Source organism: Acanthopagrus latus, chromosome 21 (assembly GCF_904848185.1).
Source record: "Acanthopagrus latus isolate v.2019 chromosome 21, fAcaLat1.1, whole genome shotgun sequence".
NCBI classification, from domain to species: Eukaryota; Metazoa; Chordata; class Actinopteri; order Spariformes; family Sparidae; genus Acanthopagrus; species Acanthopagrus latus.
Genome location: NC_051059.1, coordinates 9,164,918 through 9,180,073, shown reverse-complemented (window position 1 = coordinate 9,180,073; position 15,156 = coordinate 9,164,918). Strand labels below are relative to the sequence as shown.

General features: G+C 42.4%; 2 protein-coding genes across 2 annotated transcripts; one reads left to right on the top strand and one right to left on the bottom strand.

Annotated features, from left to right (window-relative positions):
* The first annotated feature begins 364 nt into the window (after nt 1-364).
* On the top strand, nt 365-3,199 carry LOC119010949 (golgin subfamily A member 6-like protein 2). Its single transcript, XM_037083585.1, has 2 exons — nt 365-921; nt 961-3,199. The coding sequence occupies exons 1-2, from the start codon at nt 671-673 to the stop codon at nt 2,285-2,287; spliced, it is 1,578 nt and encodes a 525-aa protein (XP_036939480.1). The 5' UTR covers nt 365-670; the 3' UTR covers nt 2,288-3,199.
* Nucleotides 3,200-6,264: 3,065 nt separating this feature from the next.
* Nucleotides 6,265-14,281, bottom strand: zgc:153115 (uncharacterized protein LOC768186 homolog). Its single transcript, XM_037083587.1, has 2 exons — nt 13,440-14,281; nt 6,265-11,260 (listed from the first exon to the last, which is right to left on the bottom strand). Exons 1-2 carry the CDS (start codon nt 13,936-13,938, stop codon nt 11,016-11,018), a joined length of 744 nt encoding a protein of 247 aa, XP_036939482.1. The 5' UTR covers nt 13,939-14,281; the 3' UTR covers nt 6,265-11,015.
* Nucleotides 14,282-15,156: the final 875 nt, after the last annotated feature.

Below are 15,156 nucleotides of genomic sequence, written 5' to 3'. Positions count from 1 at the left end.
TTTTAAGCAACTTGCCGAACAATTTAATTAACTGCGCATTACTCGTGTAACAAACACCGCGGTGTCACAATGGAGGTTTGGTGTGCGAGCATGACGGCCAAGGTAGTTACTATGTGGAGCTCACTGATATTTGTCACTGCTTCTAACTAACAATACTAATATTCCAATACTTCAGGTCATTTGGTCACCTCAAGTGTTATTGATTTCTGTTCTGTACTTTTACCATAAAACTAATTAATTTAATTTAATTTTAATTTTAAGTCACAGAACAGAATGGGGCACTTGTACATATTAAGTATACATGAATCTATTTCATACCTTTTTATTATAATGTTTATTTTGTACTATTATTATTGTTTATTGTTAAACTGAACTGTCCTTAGGCTGCTGTGACACACAGATGTCCCCGTTTGCAGGACCGGCCATAAATAAGAAATGTTTCTAATATTTTATCACATGATGTTTGAAAAATAACATATAAAGAAAAAAAAGTTCCATCAATTGATTGTAAACAACAGCAACCCGTGTCATCGTTGCTATAGCAACAGAATGAAGACCATCAAGGCAGGAAATCAAAGCGAACCCGTGGTGATGTCATCAATTCTAGAATGTTGAGAGTCTATAGGAGGTCTGACTGACTGTAGTTGCCACTTCTGATCAGACTGTCGCCATGAGAGGACATAAGAGCAAGAAGAGAGAAGACTTTGAGGCCTGCAGAGGAGAAAGAGGCAGTAGGCGTGATCGCTCACAGGGCAGGAAACAAAAGGGAAAAGTGAGCAGGATGCTGAAAGAATCTGATTTTTACTTTGAGGATCAGGTGGAAGAATCCTGTCTGGAGATGGAGAAACCTAAAGTTCTCGTTGAGGGTCAGGAAAAAGAATCCCAGCTGAAGAAGACGGAGAAATCGAAAGCTCTCTCTAAGTCTCAGCTTGAGACAGAGAAATCTAAAGCTCTCTCTAAGTCTCAGCTGGAGACGGAGAAATCTAAAGCTCTCTCTAAGTCTCAGCTGGAGGAGCAGAGCCACGAGAGCAAAACCCTCGGCGCTGCTGTAAGGAGCGTCGAGCCGATATTAGAAAATGAGCAGATAGATTGGTGGGGTGAACCGTCAACCCCCGCTCAGGCCACATGTGGCTTCTTGAAGACTGTACAGGCTACGGAACAGGAGGCAAAGGAGGCTGTGGAAAGATCTCCTCGTGCTTCCTGTTCAACCTATCTTGAGGAGCCCAGAGAGGAAACCAGGAAGATCGCATCTGCCTTGAAAAAGGCAGAAGACCTCCGGGAGACGGAATGCCTCTGCTGGCTGCAGGAGAAATTCTCCATGCTGGAGGAGATGGAGGAAATTACAGATCTCTCTCTGGCTCGTTTCAATGAGCAGAAATGCGAGAATGAAATCCTCGCGGCCGCTCTGAGGAATCTAAAGCAGAAGTTTGAGCGTTGTCAGGTGAAATGGCGGGGGGAAAAGAGATCTCTCAATCAGGCCACGGAGAGTTACAGGTTGGCTCTACAGGATATGGAACATGAAGCAAAGGAGGCCGTGGAAAGATCTCAGGCTTCCCATCGAGATCAGCTTGAGGAGCAGAGAGAGGAAACCAGGAAGATCGCATCTGCCCTGAGAAAGTCAGAGGATCTCCTGGAGACCGAGCGCCGCTGCTGGCAGCAGGAGAAGATCTCCCTGATGGAGGAGATGAAGAAATCCACGGCTCTTTATGAGGCTCGGCTGGATGAGCAGAAATGCGAGAACAAAACTCTCGCAGATGCTCTGAGGAACGTTGAGCAGAAGCTGGAGAGTCATCAGGTGGAGTGGCAAAAGGAAAAAACATCTCTCATCCAGGATATGCAGCGGGAAGCAAAGGAGGCCGTGGAAAGATCTCAAGCTTCCCATCAAGCGCAGCTCGAGAAGCAGAGAGAGGAAACCAGTAAGGTCACATCTGCGCTGAAGAAGGCAGAGGGTCTCCTGGAGACCGAGCGCCTCTGCTGGGAGCAGGAGAAGATCCCCCTACGGGAGATGGAGAAATCTCGATCTCTCTTCGAGGCTCAGCTGGAGGAGCTGACACAAAAGAACGAAACCCTCACGTCTGCTCTGACCAGTGTTGAGCAGAAGATGGAGAGTCAACAGGTGGAGTGGCAGGGGGAGAAGTCATCTCTCCTTCAGGCCACAGAGCACCTCAAGCAGACACTGCAGGAGTGGGAGGAGAGAGTCAGCTCCATGAAGTCTCAGCTGGAAGATCTCACGAGAAAGAAGAAGAAAAAGGCGAAATGGTACAGGCGGATCTTCTGTTTGGCCTGAACCACTCAGGAGCTGACGGGAGACTGACTCCAACACACGCACTTGTTCTCCCTGAGCGAATTGGTTTTCTTCAGGTGCTCCTGTTAGCCCACCTTAATTAAAGAAGAAATTCTTTAATTTGAAGAAAAAAAACTTCAATTCGTTCAGGTGTGTCTCACAAACACATGAGAACAAATGCGTGTAGAGAGCCGGCCTTCTGAGGAGAGGGGATCTCTGTCTCTGAATCGCCTCTCCGGTGGACGCTGTAGTGGAAGGAGACAGAAAGACAGGAGACTGACTCAGACACATGCATTTGTATCTCCCTGAGCAACAATAGGTTTTCCCCGGGTGCTCCGGTTAGCCTACCTTAATTGAAGAAGAAATTCTTCAGTTAAAAGAAAAAAGTTGAATCAGTTCAGGTGTGTGAAACTGCCACCGTGTCACAAACACACAAGAACAAATGCGCAGAGACCCAGCCATCTAAAGAGAGGGGATCTCTCTCTCTGAATTGCTTTTCCCGAGGTTTCTTCTCGTGTCCTTTCAAGGTTGTTCTGAGGTCGTCAGGTGGAGTGGCGGGAGGAAAAGTCATCCAGAAGACGGTGGAGGAAATGGTTCAGAGGGTTCTTCTAATTGCCTGATCCGCGCTCCACGCTCAGGAACTGACAGGAGACTGACTCAGACGCACGCATTTATTCTCCCTGAGCGACAATGTTTTGGTTTTCCCCGGGTGCTCCGGTTAGCCTACCTTACTTGAAGAACAAAATAAGTTAATTTTTTTTAAAAAGTTAGTTAGTTAGTTAGTTAGTTAGTTAGTTAATTAGTTCAGGTGTGTGAAACTTTGGGCATGACAAAAAGAATCGCATGAAAAATGAAATAAGATGAAATAAATGGCCTTAAAATGTTCAAATAAATCAATAAATGAATAAATCATAATAATATAATGTTTGTAAGTTGTTCTTTACAATTTAAAGTTTGTTGTAAAGCCTGAACTCGGCAGATGTCATTTGACAGCAGAACCCATGCTTTTATTTTGGATACTACAAGTTCCTTCGGCAGATTCTACCTAGAAAGCAATTCAAGTTTCTAATGCAGGACATAAATAAAGGATCTGAGTACTTCCTCTTACACTGACTATTGAAAAGTGACATGTTATTATATAAATCAATCATTTCTTTAAGATTACAACAGTAACTGTCCTTTGCCACTGGAATGTTGAGCTTTGAAGGCTTTTCCTGTGTGTGCTGTGTGTCACCATGGCAGCTACATGAGCCACACCATCCCACAGTGACGAAATGATACGATGGCTAACCACTTAAACACCTTTTAATACTAGTTATCAGAGTGTCTTTTGATATGAAGCCATTGTCAAAAGAGCTGAGATCCATTCACTCCTGTCTAATGTGTACCAGTATGTACACACACACACACGGAGACAGTGTCAGAAAAGTTGAGATTCCTGAAATGATTCTGAGGGATATAAAAATCCTGCCTGCTGCATTGTGTCTCTGTTGATCATTTTGGATATGATCATGATCACAGTGGGAATTAAGACATAAAACGGAGCCACTGTCCGAAGCAAAAGAGTATAAAAACCGAGAAGCACAGACTAAAGTTTGTTCTTCTGCTCGCCCCGGCCTTGAAGAAACACCTGAGACGGAGAATGTGAGCAGCCTTAACGCTGCCGAAAGGACTTCACGAAATCGTCAGCAGGAACAGACCAAGGGAATAAGAGCACAATGGATTAACCATTTTTGCCAACATGCTGTGGATTACAATTTGGATATTGGAGTACTTTTGTTCACTCTGCTGGCATTCCAGCAGGAAGGGAAAGGCCTGACCCTCTCCAGCTCACCTACATTTATTTATTTTTAACCAGGCCTCAGCTCTTTTGGATGAATTTGTTATCTAAAGTCCATCCATCCATCATCTGTACACATTATATGTACGCCGCTTAATCCTCTGCAGGGTCGCGGGGTTGTTATCTAAAGTATTTTTGATAATGATTGATCATACCTGGAATAAGTATTGAGCTGTATGCTTTGCCCTCGCTGAAGTCTATGCAATAAAACCAACATAATATAGTTAAAGTTAAAGTTGTGGACACTGATTTTATGTCTCTTTGATGGAAGTAAAAGTTAGGTGACAAGTGTGCAAAATATCCTAAAGGTTCTTAAAGGTGACTTTAGCCTACCGAACTGAAACATTCCCTTAGGGTTTACCGAAAGCCCTTAAAATCCAACCTAGCACCATACCAAGTGCACAGATCATTTAGAGGAGAGCTGCCATAATGGGCGTGGCTGGTGGCCGCATGAGTTCCTTATTTCATCAAAATGGCCAAACAATACTCAAGTTATTAAATAACAACTTCCTGCAGATTTCCTTCCAAACAGGAAGTGTTGGATATCTCCACAACGGTGTGTCCAAATGACATGAAACTTGAGATTATACTTTGACATGACTGAATGAGCATGTGTCCAAAAGTTTAGGCAATGACCACAAGGTGGCGCTCTTTAAATTCAAATAGTTTATATCTCCACATTGGTTGGGCGGATTGACACCAAACTTGGTATAGTCATTGCCACTCCCCTCTTGAGGATATCTGACAAAGGACTTATCAATCGGCCACTAGGTGGCGCTCTGGTGCCAGTTTAATTTTAGATTTGGCCCTGTGCCCACACCTTAACACTTATGGAAATGAAATTCATAGGGGTGGTATGGACTAGCCCCTGCAACTTACACACCAAAAATTACCAGCAGGTGGCGCTATTTTCCACGTGAAAGCATTTTTGACCCATAACTCACACATATTCTGTCAGACATTGTTAAACCTTATATCTACATGTTCCCTCAATTCAGCTGAATTATTTGGTGTAGGCCACGCCCACTTTCGAGCCAACTTTCAGTTCGCAAAATTGCGACAAATGCAAAACCTACTTTTTCGAACTCCTCCTTGGCAATTTGACCAATTCGCACTAAACTTTGCGTGAAGCGTCTGTAGACCCTCCTGACAAAAAGTTATTATAAGAATTTTGATAGTCCATAAAACGGCCGAAATTTAAAACAACAAATTCCTGCATACTGTGTTCAAAGCAGACAATCGTGTACAACTTAACAAAGTACTGTCTGATTATGATGTAAATGTTCATAATTGTGTTCCATGGACTGTCGAGGCTCTGTGTAATTTTTGGTGCAAATCGGCCAATAGGTGACGATTTGGTCGCAGTCTAATTGGTTTGAATGGAAAGTAAATGGGATCCTCTTCAAAACTCATCGCCTTTCAACCTCTTGTTGTGCTTCATGCTTTGAGCTACAGATACCATTCCACCTTTTAAAGAGTCAGAAGACCTTGAACTGTTGGGCATGTATTCAGTTTTTAAAAATCTTTTACGGTTTCAAAATCATCACAGTTTTAGTTTTAAGGATTTTTAGGCCTTCTTCTGATTTTGTAATGGGTGTGTATTGTGTGAGCTAGAGGGCGTGACATCATCGCGAGAGTGTAGAGCAGCTGGAAGAACTGGAGAAAAACCCAGTCTTTGTCTGGGGAATCACGCAGCAGTACACGCACTTTTTCTGACTTCAGCGTACATTACTTAATACCAGCAGGAGCAGGCCACCAAATTATAAAGAAACAGCTTCTTCGAGGCGTTGCATGCAGGAGCCCTGACGGCAGCATGCCCCGAGGTGCGTGGACTGCGAGGGCCCGTCCAACGCTGCTCGCAGCTTTAATTTGGGTTTATGACCTGTAATTAAGACCTAGCCAAGCCACTTTGTACTTTGTTCAAATAATGTCATGCCTTGATGAAGACTCTTTGTGAGTCGATTAAAAAGTCTATCAGCCCAAGGATTTTTAAAAATTATAATCAGATTGCCTTCCAACATCATGGCCTTTATTAAATAGTACACTGGCAACACATTTTTTTTTTTTAATTGAGGCTGCTATGTGCTGATGGGATAACTCCACACAGCAGAGGAAACAACACACAAAGAGACCACAGCAGTCAACTTAAGGATTTTTATTTTTAAAAAAAGCACTGGTATTCTCATGTCAAGCAAACAATGGAACCATTTAATATTAGTACTGTTCCATATCACAAAAATGAGTTATGAAAAGAATAATTAAACCACACAAATGATACAATTCTTGTTGGAAATAAATTAATCGGCATAACAAAGAGAAATAAAACATGCTTGTACTTAGGTGTTGAACAGGAAATATTGAAACTCCAATGCTCAAAAAATTGAAGACACCTGAGAATATAAATATCAAAACAGCGTGTTGCAGCAATTATTTAGTTCCACAGTTCCTCTTTAACTAAAGCTTTGAGAAGAGGATTTTTTAAAAATTACATTAATGTAAAAATTAGGCATCAATTTAAAAAACATCTGTTTCTGTACAATGTGCATATCTGAATTAGTGTGGTGACGAGAGAAATTATCGCATTATTAATTTATTTTTTGTTTTGTTTTTCTCAGTGAGGCAGCGCAGCAAAACTGAAATCCAAAGTGGATAATGCTCGTTTGTCATCAAGCCACATTCAGTGATATGAACAAATAGATTTGGACTAGAGCTCTTACAATTGAAATCTGCAGTGAAGTGACAGTTTACAGGTATTATGTTTTAACATTTTAATACCCCTTTTAAGCCTCTGTCCGAGCCTGCAGTGAGTCTTTCCCTTGGTGACTAAAAACTCCTGCTGGGCTCTAATGACAGGGGGGTCGGGTGCAGGATTTATCCAGTAGGTTCATCTGCTACTGTCCAAGAACAACAGAAGTTCATCGAGGCAGGGATAAAGGAAACTCTGCTGCTACACAGGAAGTAGTGATGTTGCATATAAAGACAAGATGAGGACAAAGCCTACACAACAGACCATCTAGCTGATATAAACACATTTCTGAAATCCAAGGCTCAGTGGCTTGAGAGGAATTTCTGAAAGACAGGTTGGATGGAATTGTACAGACACCAAATAAAAAATAAAAAATAAATCTGTGAGGTATGTTCTTCTTGTGATATTATAGCTTTGAGACCCGGACAGAGTCTGTGTGAGAAGACACTCCCATCTGTGAGGAGAGACGGGAGCGAGTCTGTCCATTTGAAGACGTATAAAACAAGAACAATGTGTGTGTTCCTTTGTTAAGCAGTCCATGTGTTTGAGGCTACTGCCAGCAGCAACCAAAAACTGTCGACAGATCGAACCTTTTAAGACGAAATGTGTACAAAATTTCACTCCGGTGAGTACGGCTCCCATTTAAATGAGATCAACAGTAAAACGGTATATGGAGATGGTTTTGACAGATGAATTAGGAAGACGTCTGAGGTCCTTCCTCTTTGATTTTAGTGTGGAGGAGACAACAGATCTGGAAACACAAATGAAGAAAATAAAAAAATCCCACAACAAGAGATGGCCTGAATTACTAAGCAAACACACACACAAAATAAATTGAAATAAAAATAACTACCCAGTTCTTTTATCACACGTTCTAAAGCACTTGGACAAAAAGGCAGTTTTACAAACCATTGGCTATCAACACACTAGCAAAGTTCCACAGTGCTCGCTTGGAGAAGCATAGTAACAGTGCAAGCCATTACACTATTCAGCCAAATACACCTGTAAGAAAAAAGTGCCATATTGCATAATGAGTATCTGTAATGAGCCCATGAGAGGGCGTTACACACCTATACAATGATCAAACTGTAAACATGGTGCAAAGTAGTTATGACATAGTTTAAGGCTTTCAGATTTTCCTGAAGAGTGTTGTTCTCTGAGATAAAGGAAGATGTCCGTGAGCTGGACATAAAACAGTGTGGAAACACAGAAGAAAGAAAAAAAAAAAAGATTCAACCTCTCTAGAAACAGACCTGGACACTGAATGTACTTGGATAGACTTTAAACATCTGAATTACTTGAGGAATGCTTGATTCAGTTAGTGATTATTCCTGAAACACATAAGGATTATCAAACTTTTTGGCTTAAAGGAATATGTAGGTGCCGGTTTTCTTTAAAGGACTGAACTGGCTCTTGAAGGTCCGGTGTGTAGGATTTAGTGGCATCTAGCATTGTGGTTGTAGACACAACCAACTGAACACCCCTCGTCTCAGCCTCTGTACTAGTAGCTGCTTAAAACACTATGGACCCTCTTAAGAGCCAGAGTCTGGTTTGTCTGTTCTGGGCTACTGCAGAAACATAGTTGCACCATGGCAGTCGAATCCCAAGGAACGGCGCCAGTTTTTCGAAGCCAATTTGATGTGGTGTGCACACTCTATGGGCCACACAATACAGATGCTAAGCGGAAGATCTGGATAATTTACCCTCACGAAGTTTAATGTTTTTTGGTTTCATGTGCCAATGAGTGATTTTATAGGACTGAATTGGGCTCTGCCTCCATTGCTGTAGCCACAGTTTCCCTTATTGGATCAATGGGCTGTCTCCATGATAAAGGATCAGCTCGCTCTTTAGATATGAAAGATATGAAAGGTGATTATACCCTCACGAAAACATAAAACAGACAGATACCCCTACATCCTCCACACAGGACCTTTCACAAAGCCCCATTTCAACAGCATAGTAACATTTCTTCATCAGCGGACATTTGGTGTTGTCAAACAGAGGTGTAACTAATAACGTCATTAATGGACGCATCCTGTTTACAAGTGCCTGCCCCAGACATTGTGCATGCTGATTCAATGACTCACAAAGATAGAACAGAGCCATAGCTAGCATTATCAGTTGTACCTGTGTTGTTGCTGTTTTGACAAGTGAAAATATCCCCCTCAGTAAAGGTCTACTAAGCGGACTGAATCCATTCTTATTAAGTTTTATGCCAACTTTGATTCCAATACAAACAGTTCTAACAGGATTTTTTCCCCCCGATGCTACATGTGAGAATGTATCTGCTGCCAAAACTCAACCCAAGTAAAGAAACCCTGGTTACACCTGATCCTGAAATGCATTCTGCCGTCTGGCTCCACACGTCTGATGAGTGTGGTGAATGCTTTTACTTTGAAGGCAGCAGGCTGAAAGTCAAGCTCAACTCATGTCACCTTCCCCCCCACTTCCCCCCAAAGAATTATGATACCATAACATACTAACTTTTCCAAGTTCAGTCGCTAACAAAAGTGTAAATAAAAACACATACACACTGACACTCACAGGCAATGCCATCCTATCAAGCATATACTGTCACCCCTAATATAAGGACTACAATTCATCACGTGTATTAATTCTGCTGCTAGTAGCATTACCAGTTTTCTACATTAAAATGCTTGAAGCTTATTTACATTTGCATCAGTATTAGACATAATACTACTTTATATTATGTGTCAGCATAAGGATGATAACTGATAACTGATTTAGACTTAAAGATGGCATGCAAACAGCTCCTTTACAGTGAAGTTTGATCCACTTTCTGCAAAATTAATATTTGATCTATAATTAAATTGGATATACAAAAGAATATTGACAAATTGCCTCATTACTAATGCAATAAAAATGAAGGAATGTGTCACAATCAGCAAAGCTAAAAGGAGAAGGAAAAAAAAAAGCTAAAAGACTTCTAGCCACTGCCTCGCTACCTAACATCACAATATTGTGCTACTCATGGTGAAGAAATGGTACTGAAGAGCACAAAAATAATTTACAAATTAACCATAAGAAAACAGAGGACTTTTGGCTGATGATGAATGTGCAGATTATGACAGAAAATGTGAAGAAATCCCTGCAAGTTGTGAAAGTGTTTCAGTTTGAGTTTATGAGGTTATTTTTAGGGTTGGGTTTATTTTTAAATTGATTCCAATCTGCTTAATGATTCCCATTCAAATCGAGTCCTGAGTGAGAAAAGAAACCAAAGTGTGTTGAAAGACAAAAACATTTATTTTCATAAACATTTAATAAATGATGTTCTTTGTCATGTGTTTTTGGTAAAAAAAAACAAACGACAAATATAAATATTCTCTGATGTGCTAAAGTTTAACTTTCCGAGTCATTAAAGCCTAATTTTATCTTTCTATTAGGCAATATTGGCTGCTTTATGGCATCATTGATTTCCTAGACTTTTGCATCAATGTGATGAAGTACCTTGATTTGTCCTGTATTTAATTCAGTGGATTAACCAAAAAACAGACATTCAGATCTGGTTATTTGAGCTATAAAAACGTTTCAACATTTAAATTCATTAGGTCATGATACAGGACATGAAATATGCTGCAGTCTTATACCATTCTGTAATAAATGTGTTGTCACATCAGATGGACTTTTTCCAGTTGCATGTATTCATTTTCATGCAGTGATTACAATTCACTGCATCTTTACTGTCTTTACCGAAGTAGAGAGCTAGCTCCAGTACATCATGCTGTAAACATTATGCACATGCTTTGATACACATGTGACCGGCAATGAAAAGGAAAGTGTGGTAGGTCCAAACTTTGCTTTCAGGAAACGATAAGTGGAATCGAAAAGCACATTTCTTATCGTTCTTACAGATTTGGAACATTCTTTATACCCAACCCTAGTTATGTCGAGCAGGTGGATAGTGGTCACATGACTCATCAGTGTGGATGGAGAGATGAGGCTACTTCCCCCTCACATCCAGCTGTGTGTGTTGGCTTGTGTACGTGTGGGGTTATGTGCACATTTTTTGAGTACAACACAGCAATGCTAAATCCTGGTCAGTGGATCTGATTGTTGCTGGTTAACCTGAAACCAATGTGACCCTTCTGTGCTCCTGCAGTGAAGCCCCCCACCCCAAAACCATCCTAATGGTGCATGGCTTGGCTGGGAGAGGAGGATGCTCCCTTGCTGCGTCCCAACATGGAAGGCTGGAAGTCTGGATGGCGCCGAGCATGCTTGATCAGGTGGTCACTGCGCATGAAGCGCTTATCGCACAGCGGGCACAGGAAGCGTTTCTCCCCTGTGTGGGTGCGGGTGTGGCGGGCGAGCTCATCAGAGCGGGCAAACTTCTTCTCACAGTCAGGCCAGGTGCACGGGAAGGGCCTCTCACCTGCAGCACAGAGGCAGAAAGAAGGGGGAACCATTAACCACCATATAAAATACTATTCAAACATCAACTGTCCAACTCCCTTGCTGACTATTACAATAAACTTGCACCAATCCAGTACATCAGTTAAATAGTAGCCACTATGTATAATTGTCTTCTTTACTAATCCTCTACATGAGGGATCTAAAACTGTGAGCTGCGGCGCCATGGTGGGCTGTGAAGGTACTGCAGGTAGAACAGCAGTGGAATATATCTTATGTCGAATCATAGCTGCATGTGTACAAAGATATTCAAGTTTACAAACCATTAGGTCTATGTAGGTGGATGATAAATTTGCACTGTAGTCCGATTTATGAAATTTTGAAAAATGCAGTTATATACCTCAACTAAGTCTTGTGTGTTGATCAGAGTTGTCAGCTTTTCTAGATTACTTGTTTGGTCTTTCAAATGTTAGAACAGAAGATGGAGAAAAATGCCATTTCCTTTGAATTGCTGACACTAAAAATAGAGAAGTTTTTATATTTATACTTGAAAAATTACTTGATTATAAAATAGGTGATTATTTTTTTATTGTCTGACAAACACTTTCATCTCCAACATGTGCAATGTAGAGCTGCAACGATTCATTCATTACTTGAAACTGTTTTCCAAATGTTTTAAATCTCTGATTCCAGCTTCTTGAATGAATATTTTCTGGTTGCTATACATTTTACTTGACAGACGCCCAATCAACTACATCGAGGAAATGACCACGATTATCAGTCAATTAAATTAATGGTTGGTTGCATCCCTGCTGCAACGTGTGTCTGACAGATGTGTAGACCCCCTTTTTTAATAAATCTTTCATATTTTAAATAACAGCCGACTGCTTCTACATAAATGCAATTATTTTAATTTCAATTAAATAATATGTCTCGGGCACTGTTAAACATGTAGTGATCTGTTTGTTCGTGTACCTCAAACCTCAAATACATTCTGCTTTCAAACTAACAATATAGGGCATACTGATTGATCAAAAAAACAATGTTAATGAATTAAACAAAAAGAAATGTGTGGCCACATCCCAAACATTTTAATGACACAAATTTGCCAGACGTTTATGAAATGGGGTGCATGCTCATCTCACACAGTTTAATACGCCACAAAACATATCTAGGATTTAGATTCTCCAGATTAGTGTTTTCCTAAGCTACTACTAGCCTTAATCTCTCGCAGGCAACATGAGTAAAACCAGGATAAGCGAGGAGGATGCTCGGTGCCATTTTCAAGATCACAAAGCCGGGCCACGTTGTTGTTGCACTACTCTTCGTGGGCGTTCCCACCACAGTTTCTTTGAGCAGTTTCCTGTCCTTAATCCGTTTGCGCCTGCTCACTGACCCTGAACGCACCAATTCTTCTCATTTCGCGAAAAAAAAACAAAAAACAAAAAAACACAAAAAATAATCACATGCACATTTTTACCTCTGTGGCAGAGCTCGGTTATCACCCTGACACGCGGATGTATTACAAACTACATCGTGGGAACAGATGGTTGGGACAGAACTTTAAAAACGGAGGCGCTACAGAACAGTTCCCCCGCATGCACGCAGACAGAAAAAAAGACAAATGTGTAGATTATGCATCCATTTGCGCGCCACCATTTTGGCTCCTCCTCGACATGGATCAATAAACGAACACTATGTGGACAGTGAAGTCGTCGACAGAAGCCAGTGGACGAGGTGGAGATGCCCAAAGTGAAACTGAACAGCCACTACATCCAGCACTTGCTGCTGCCATCAACAGGACCTACAGTGAACTCTCTGCCCTCGACGTTAAGGTTTCGTCTTACGTTCATTTCATATGCAAATCCAGTCGGGAGGAAGACCTTCGTCACCGGTTTTAACGTCCAGCCCAGTTCTTTTGTTAGTTTACTTCTTTGTCAGACTCTCTGAAGGGGAGTTTTTCCGTCTTTCCCTCTTTGTTTGGCCTCGTTATTGTAGCAAGTCGGGGGTATATGGGAAAACACTAACCACGCTACTATCAACTAATATCATGAAACAAAAGAGCATAACACTTCCCCCATTTATCTGATCTAATGGTAATAACAGCACGACCGTGGATGTCAGCGACAACGCAGAAGTAACAAAGTTTATATTCAGGGGTTATAAAACATGTGAACTGCTGACTGTTGTTGTCTCCGTACCTGTGTGTGTCCGGATGTGTGCCTTCAGGTGGGACGATTTCCCGTAAACTCTGTCGCACCCGTCAAAAGTGCACTGGTGTCGCTTCACCGGGGAGCGCGGGGCCCCCACGCCTCCTCCCCCCCTCAACTGCTGCTGCTGTCCGGGGACCGGGGTGGCGGAGGGGGTCATGGTAGGGGTGGTCGGGTCGGACAACGTGGTGTAGCCGCTCTCTCCACCGCACGAGGAGTTGCTGCTCTCCGAGTAGGCCGACATGGGGCGGAACTTACCGTGCAGGTCGGTCAGGATACCGGCCACCGCCATCATGTTCGCCCCCTCCAGCCTGAGCGTCTCCCGCACTTCCCTGTCCTCGCTTGACCCGTCGGGCTCCCCAGGGAGCAGGCCCACCGTGGCCGGCTGGCTGGCGGGGGCGACCGGGGTGGGTCTGTGCAGGACAGGACCGCTGGATATCGATACCAGACACTCGGCAGCGAAATAATCAGACGAGGCAGTAAACGACATCGTTACCGGACTTGCTTTGCTGGTTGTAGAAAAAAAAATAACGAAAAGAATCGTCCAGGAGGGGCTAACGGTAGTTAGATTCTGACCTCGTTTTCATCAAACTCGACGAACCAACCGTTTCCAGCCGAGCCCTCACCGCCATACAGTGTGTCAACACTTTGAAAACGACTAAATAAACCAAAAAAGGCACAATTGAGAATAATAACGTGCTAAAACCGTGCCAATGCCTCCAGGCCAACATGCGTGCCTCGCACCGTCTGACGGTTCATTGTGTCTGAGCCTCCGAGAAGCCGGTCAAACCTACGCCCCCTGGTCCGGACTAAGGGTGCGTTCACTGCCGTTCGGTTAAAACTCTTTGGGTGGTGTTTATGTGTCTAAATTTCTATAAAGTTGTAGATTTATTTTGTCACTACATTACTCCAACATCGACGTAATAAAGGACGCATTCACATCACGGCAACAAAGTACATTATACCATATTACAAAGGAAGAAATCTAGCATTAAGTTCTGTTCTCTGTGTGAATTTTATGGATTATCTCTAAATCACAGTAGGCTTTCATAACAATGTTATAATGTTGCATGCTATAACACCCATTGACATACTTACTGCAAAGAACTGCACTTTTACGACTATTTCATCGCCTAAAAGTTGGGGTTAACGCCGGTTAACGGTATTTTTCAAACGAAGGACTAAAATACAATTCGTTCTGTGTATTTGAACGCGGCGTCATCCAGCAGCACGCAGTCACTGACGTCGCAGCACGGGCGTGGACCGCGGCGGCGGGTGCATCGTGGAGCTTGGGTAATGATGGGGGGAAGGAGATGAGGATGGAGGGCGTGTTGGGTGAATTAGTTTGAGCTCAGCTGAAGAACGTGGCTGAGTGGTGGAGGGCGTTTTATTTCACGTTGGCGACAAGTAGACTCGTACGAGGAGACGCCGCAGCCCCACAGATCTCCACTTTTACAACTGTTTTTTTTTTTTTTTTAATCCGTAACGCAGACACTAGAGGTCTCTCGTCTCTCAGGTTTACTTCTCTTCACTGTAGTTGTCTTCTGAGAGGTTAATGAATCAGCTTTTAGCAGATTAGAGTCCGCGCTGGTTGTGCGGCTTATTGATTTATGGTCATATTGACACAGTCTCTATGTGTGTAGGATAACAGCACCAATGATTCATATAACCACAGTAATTACTCTTACAGGCTTTGTTTTACAGCCCT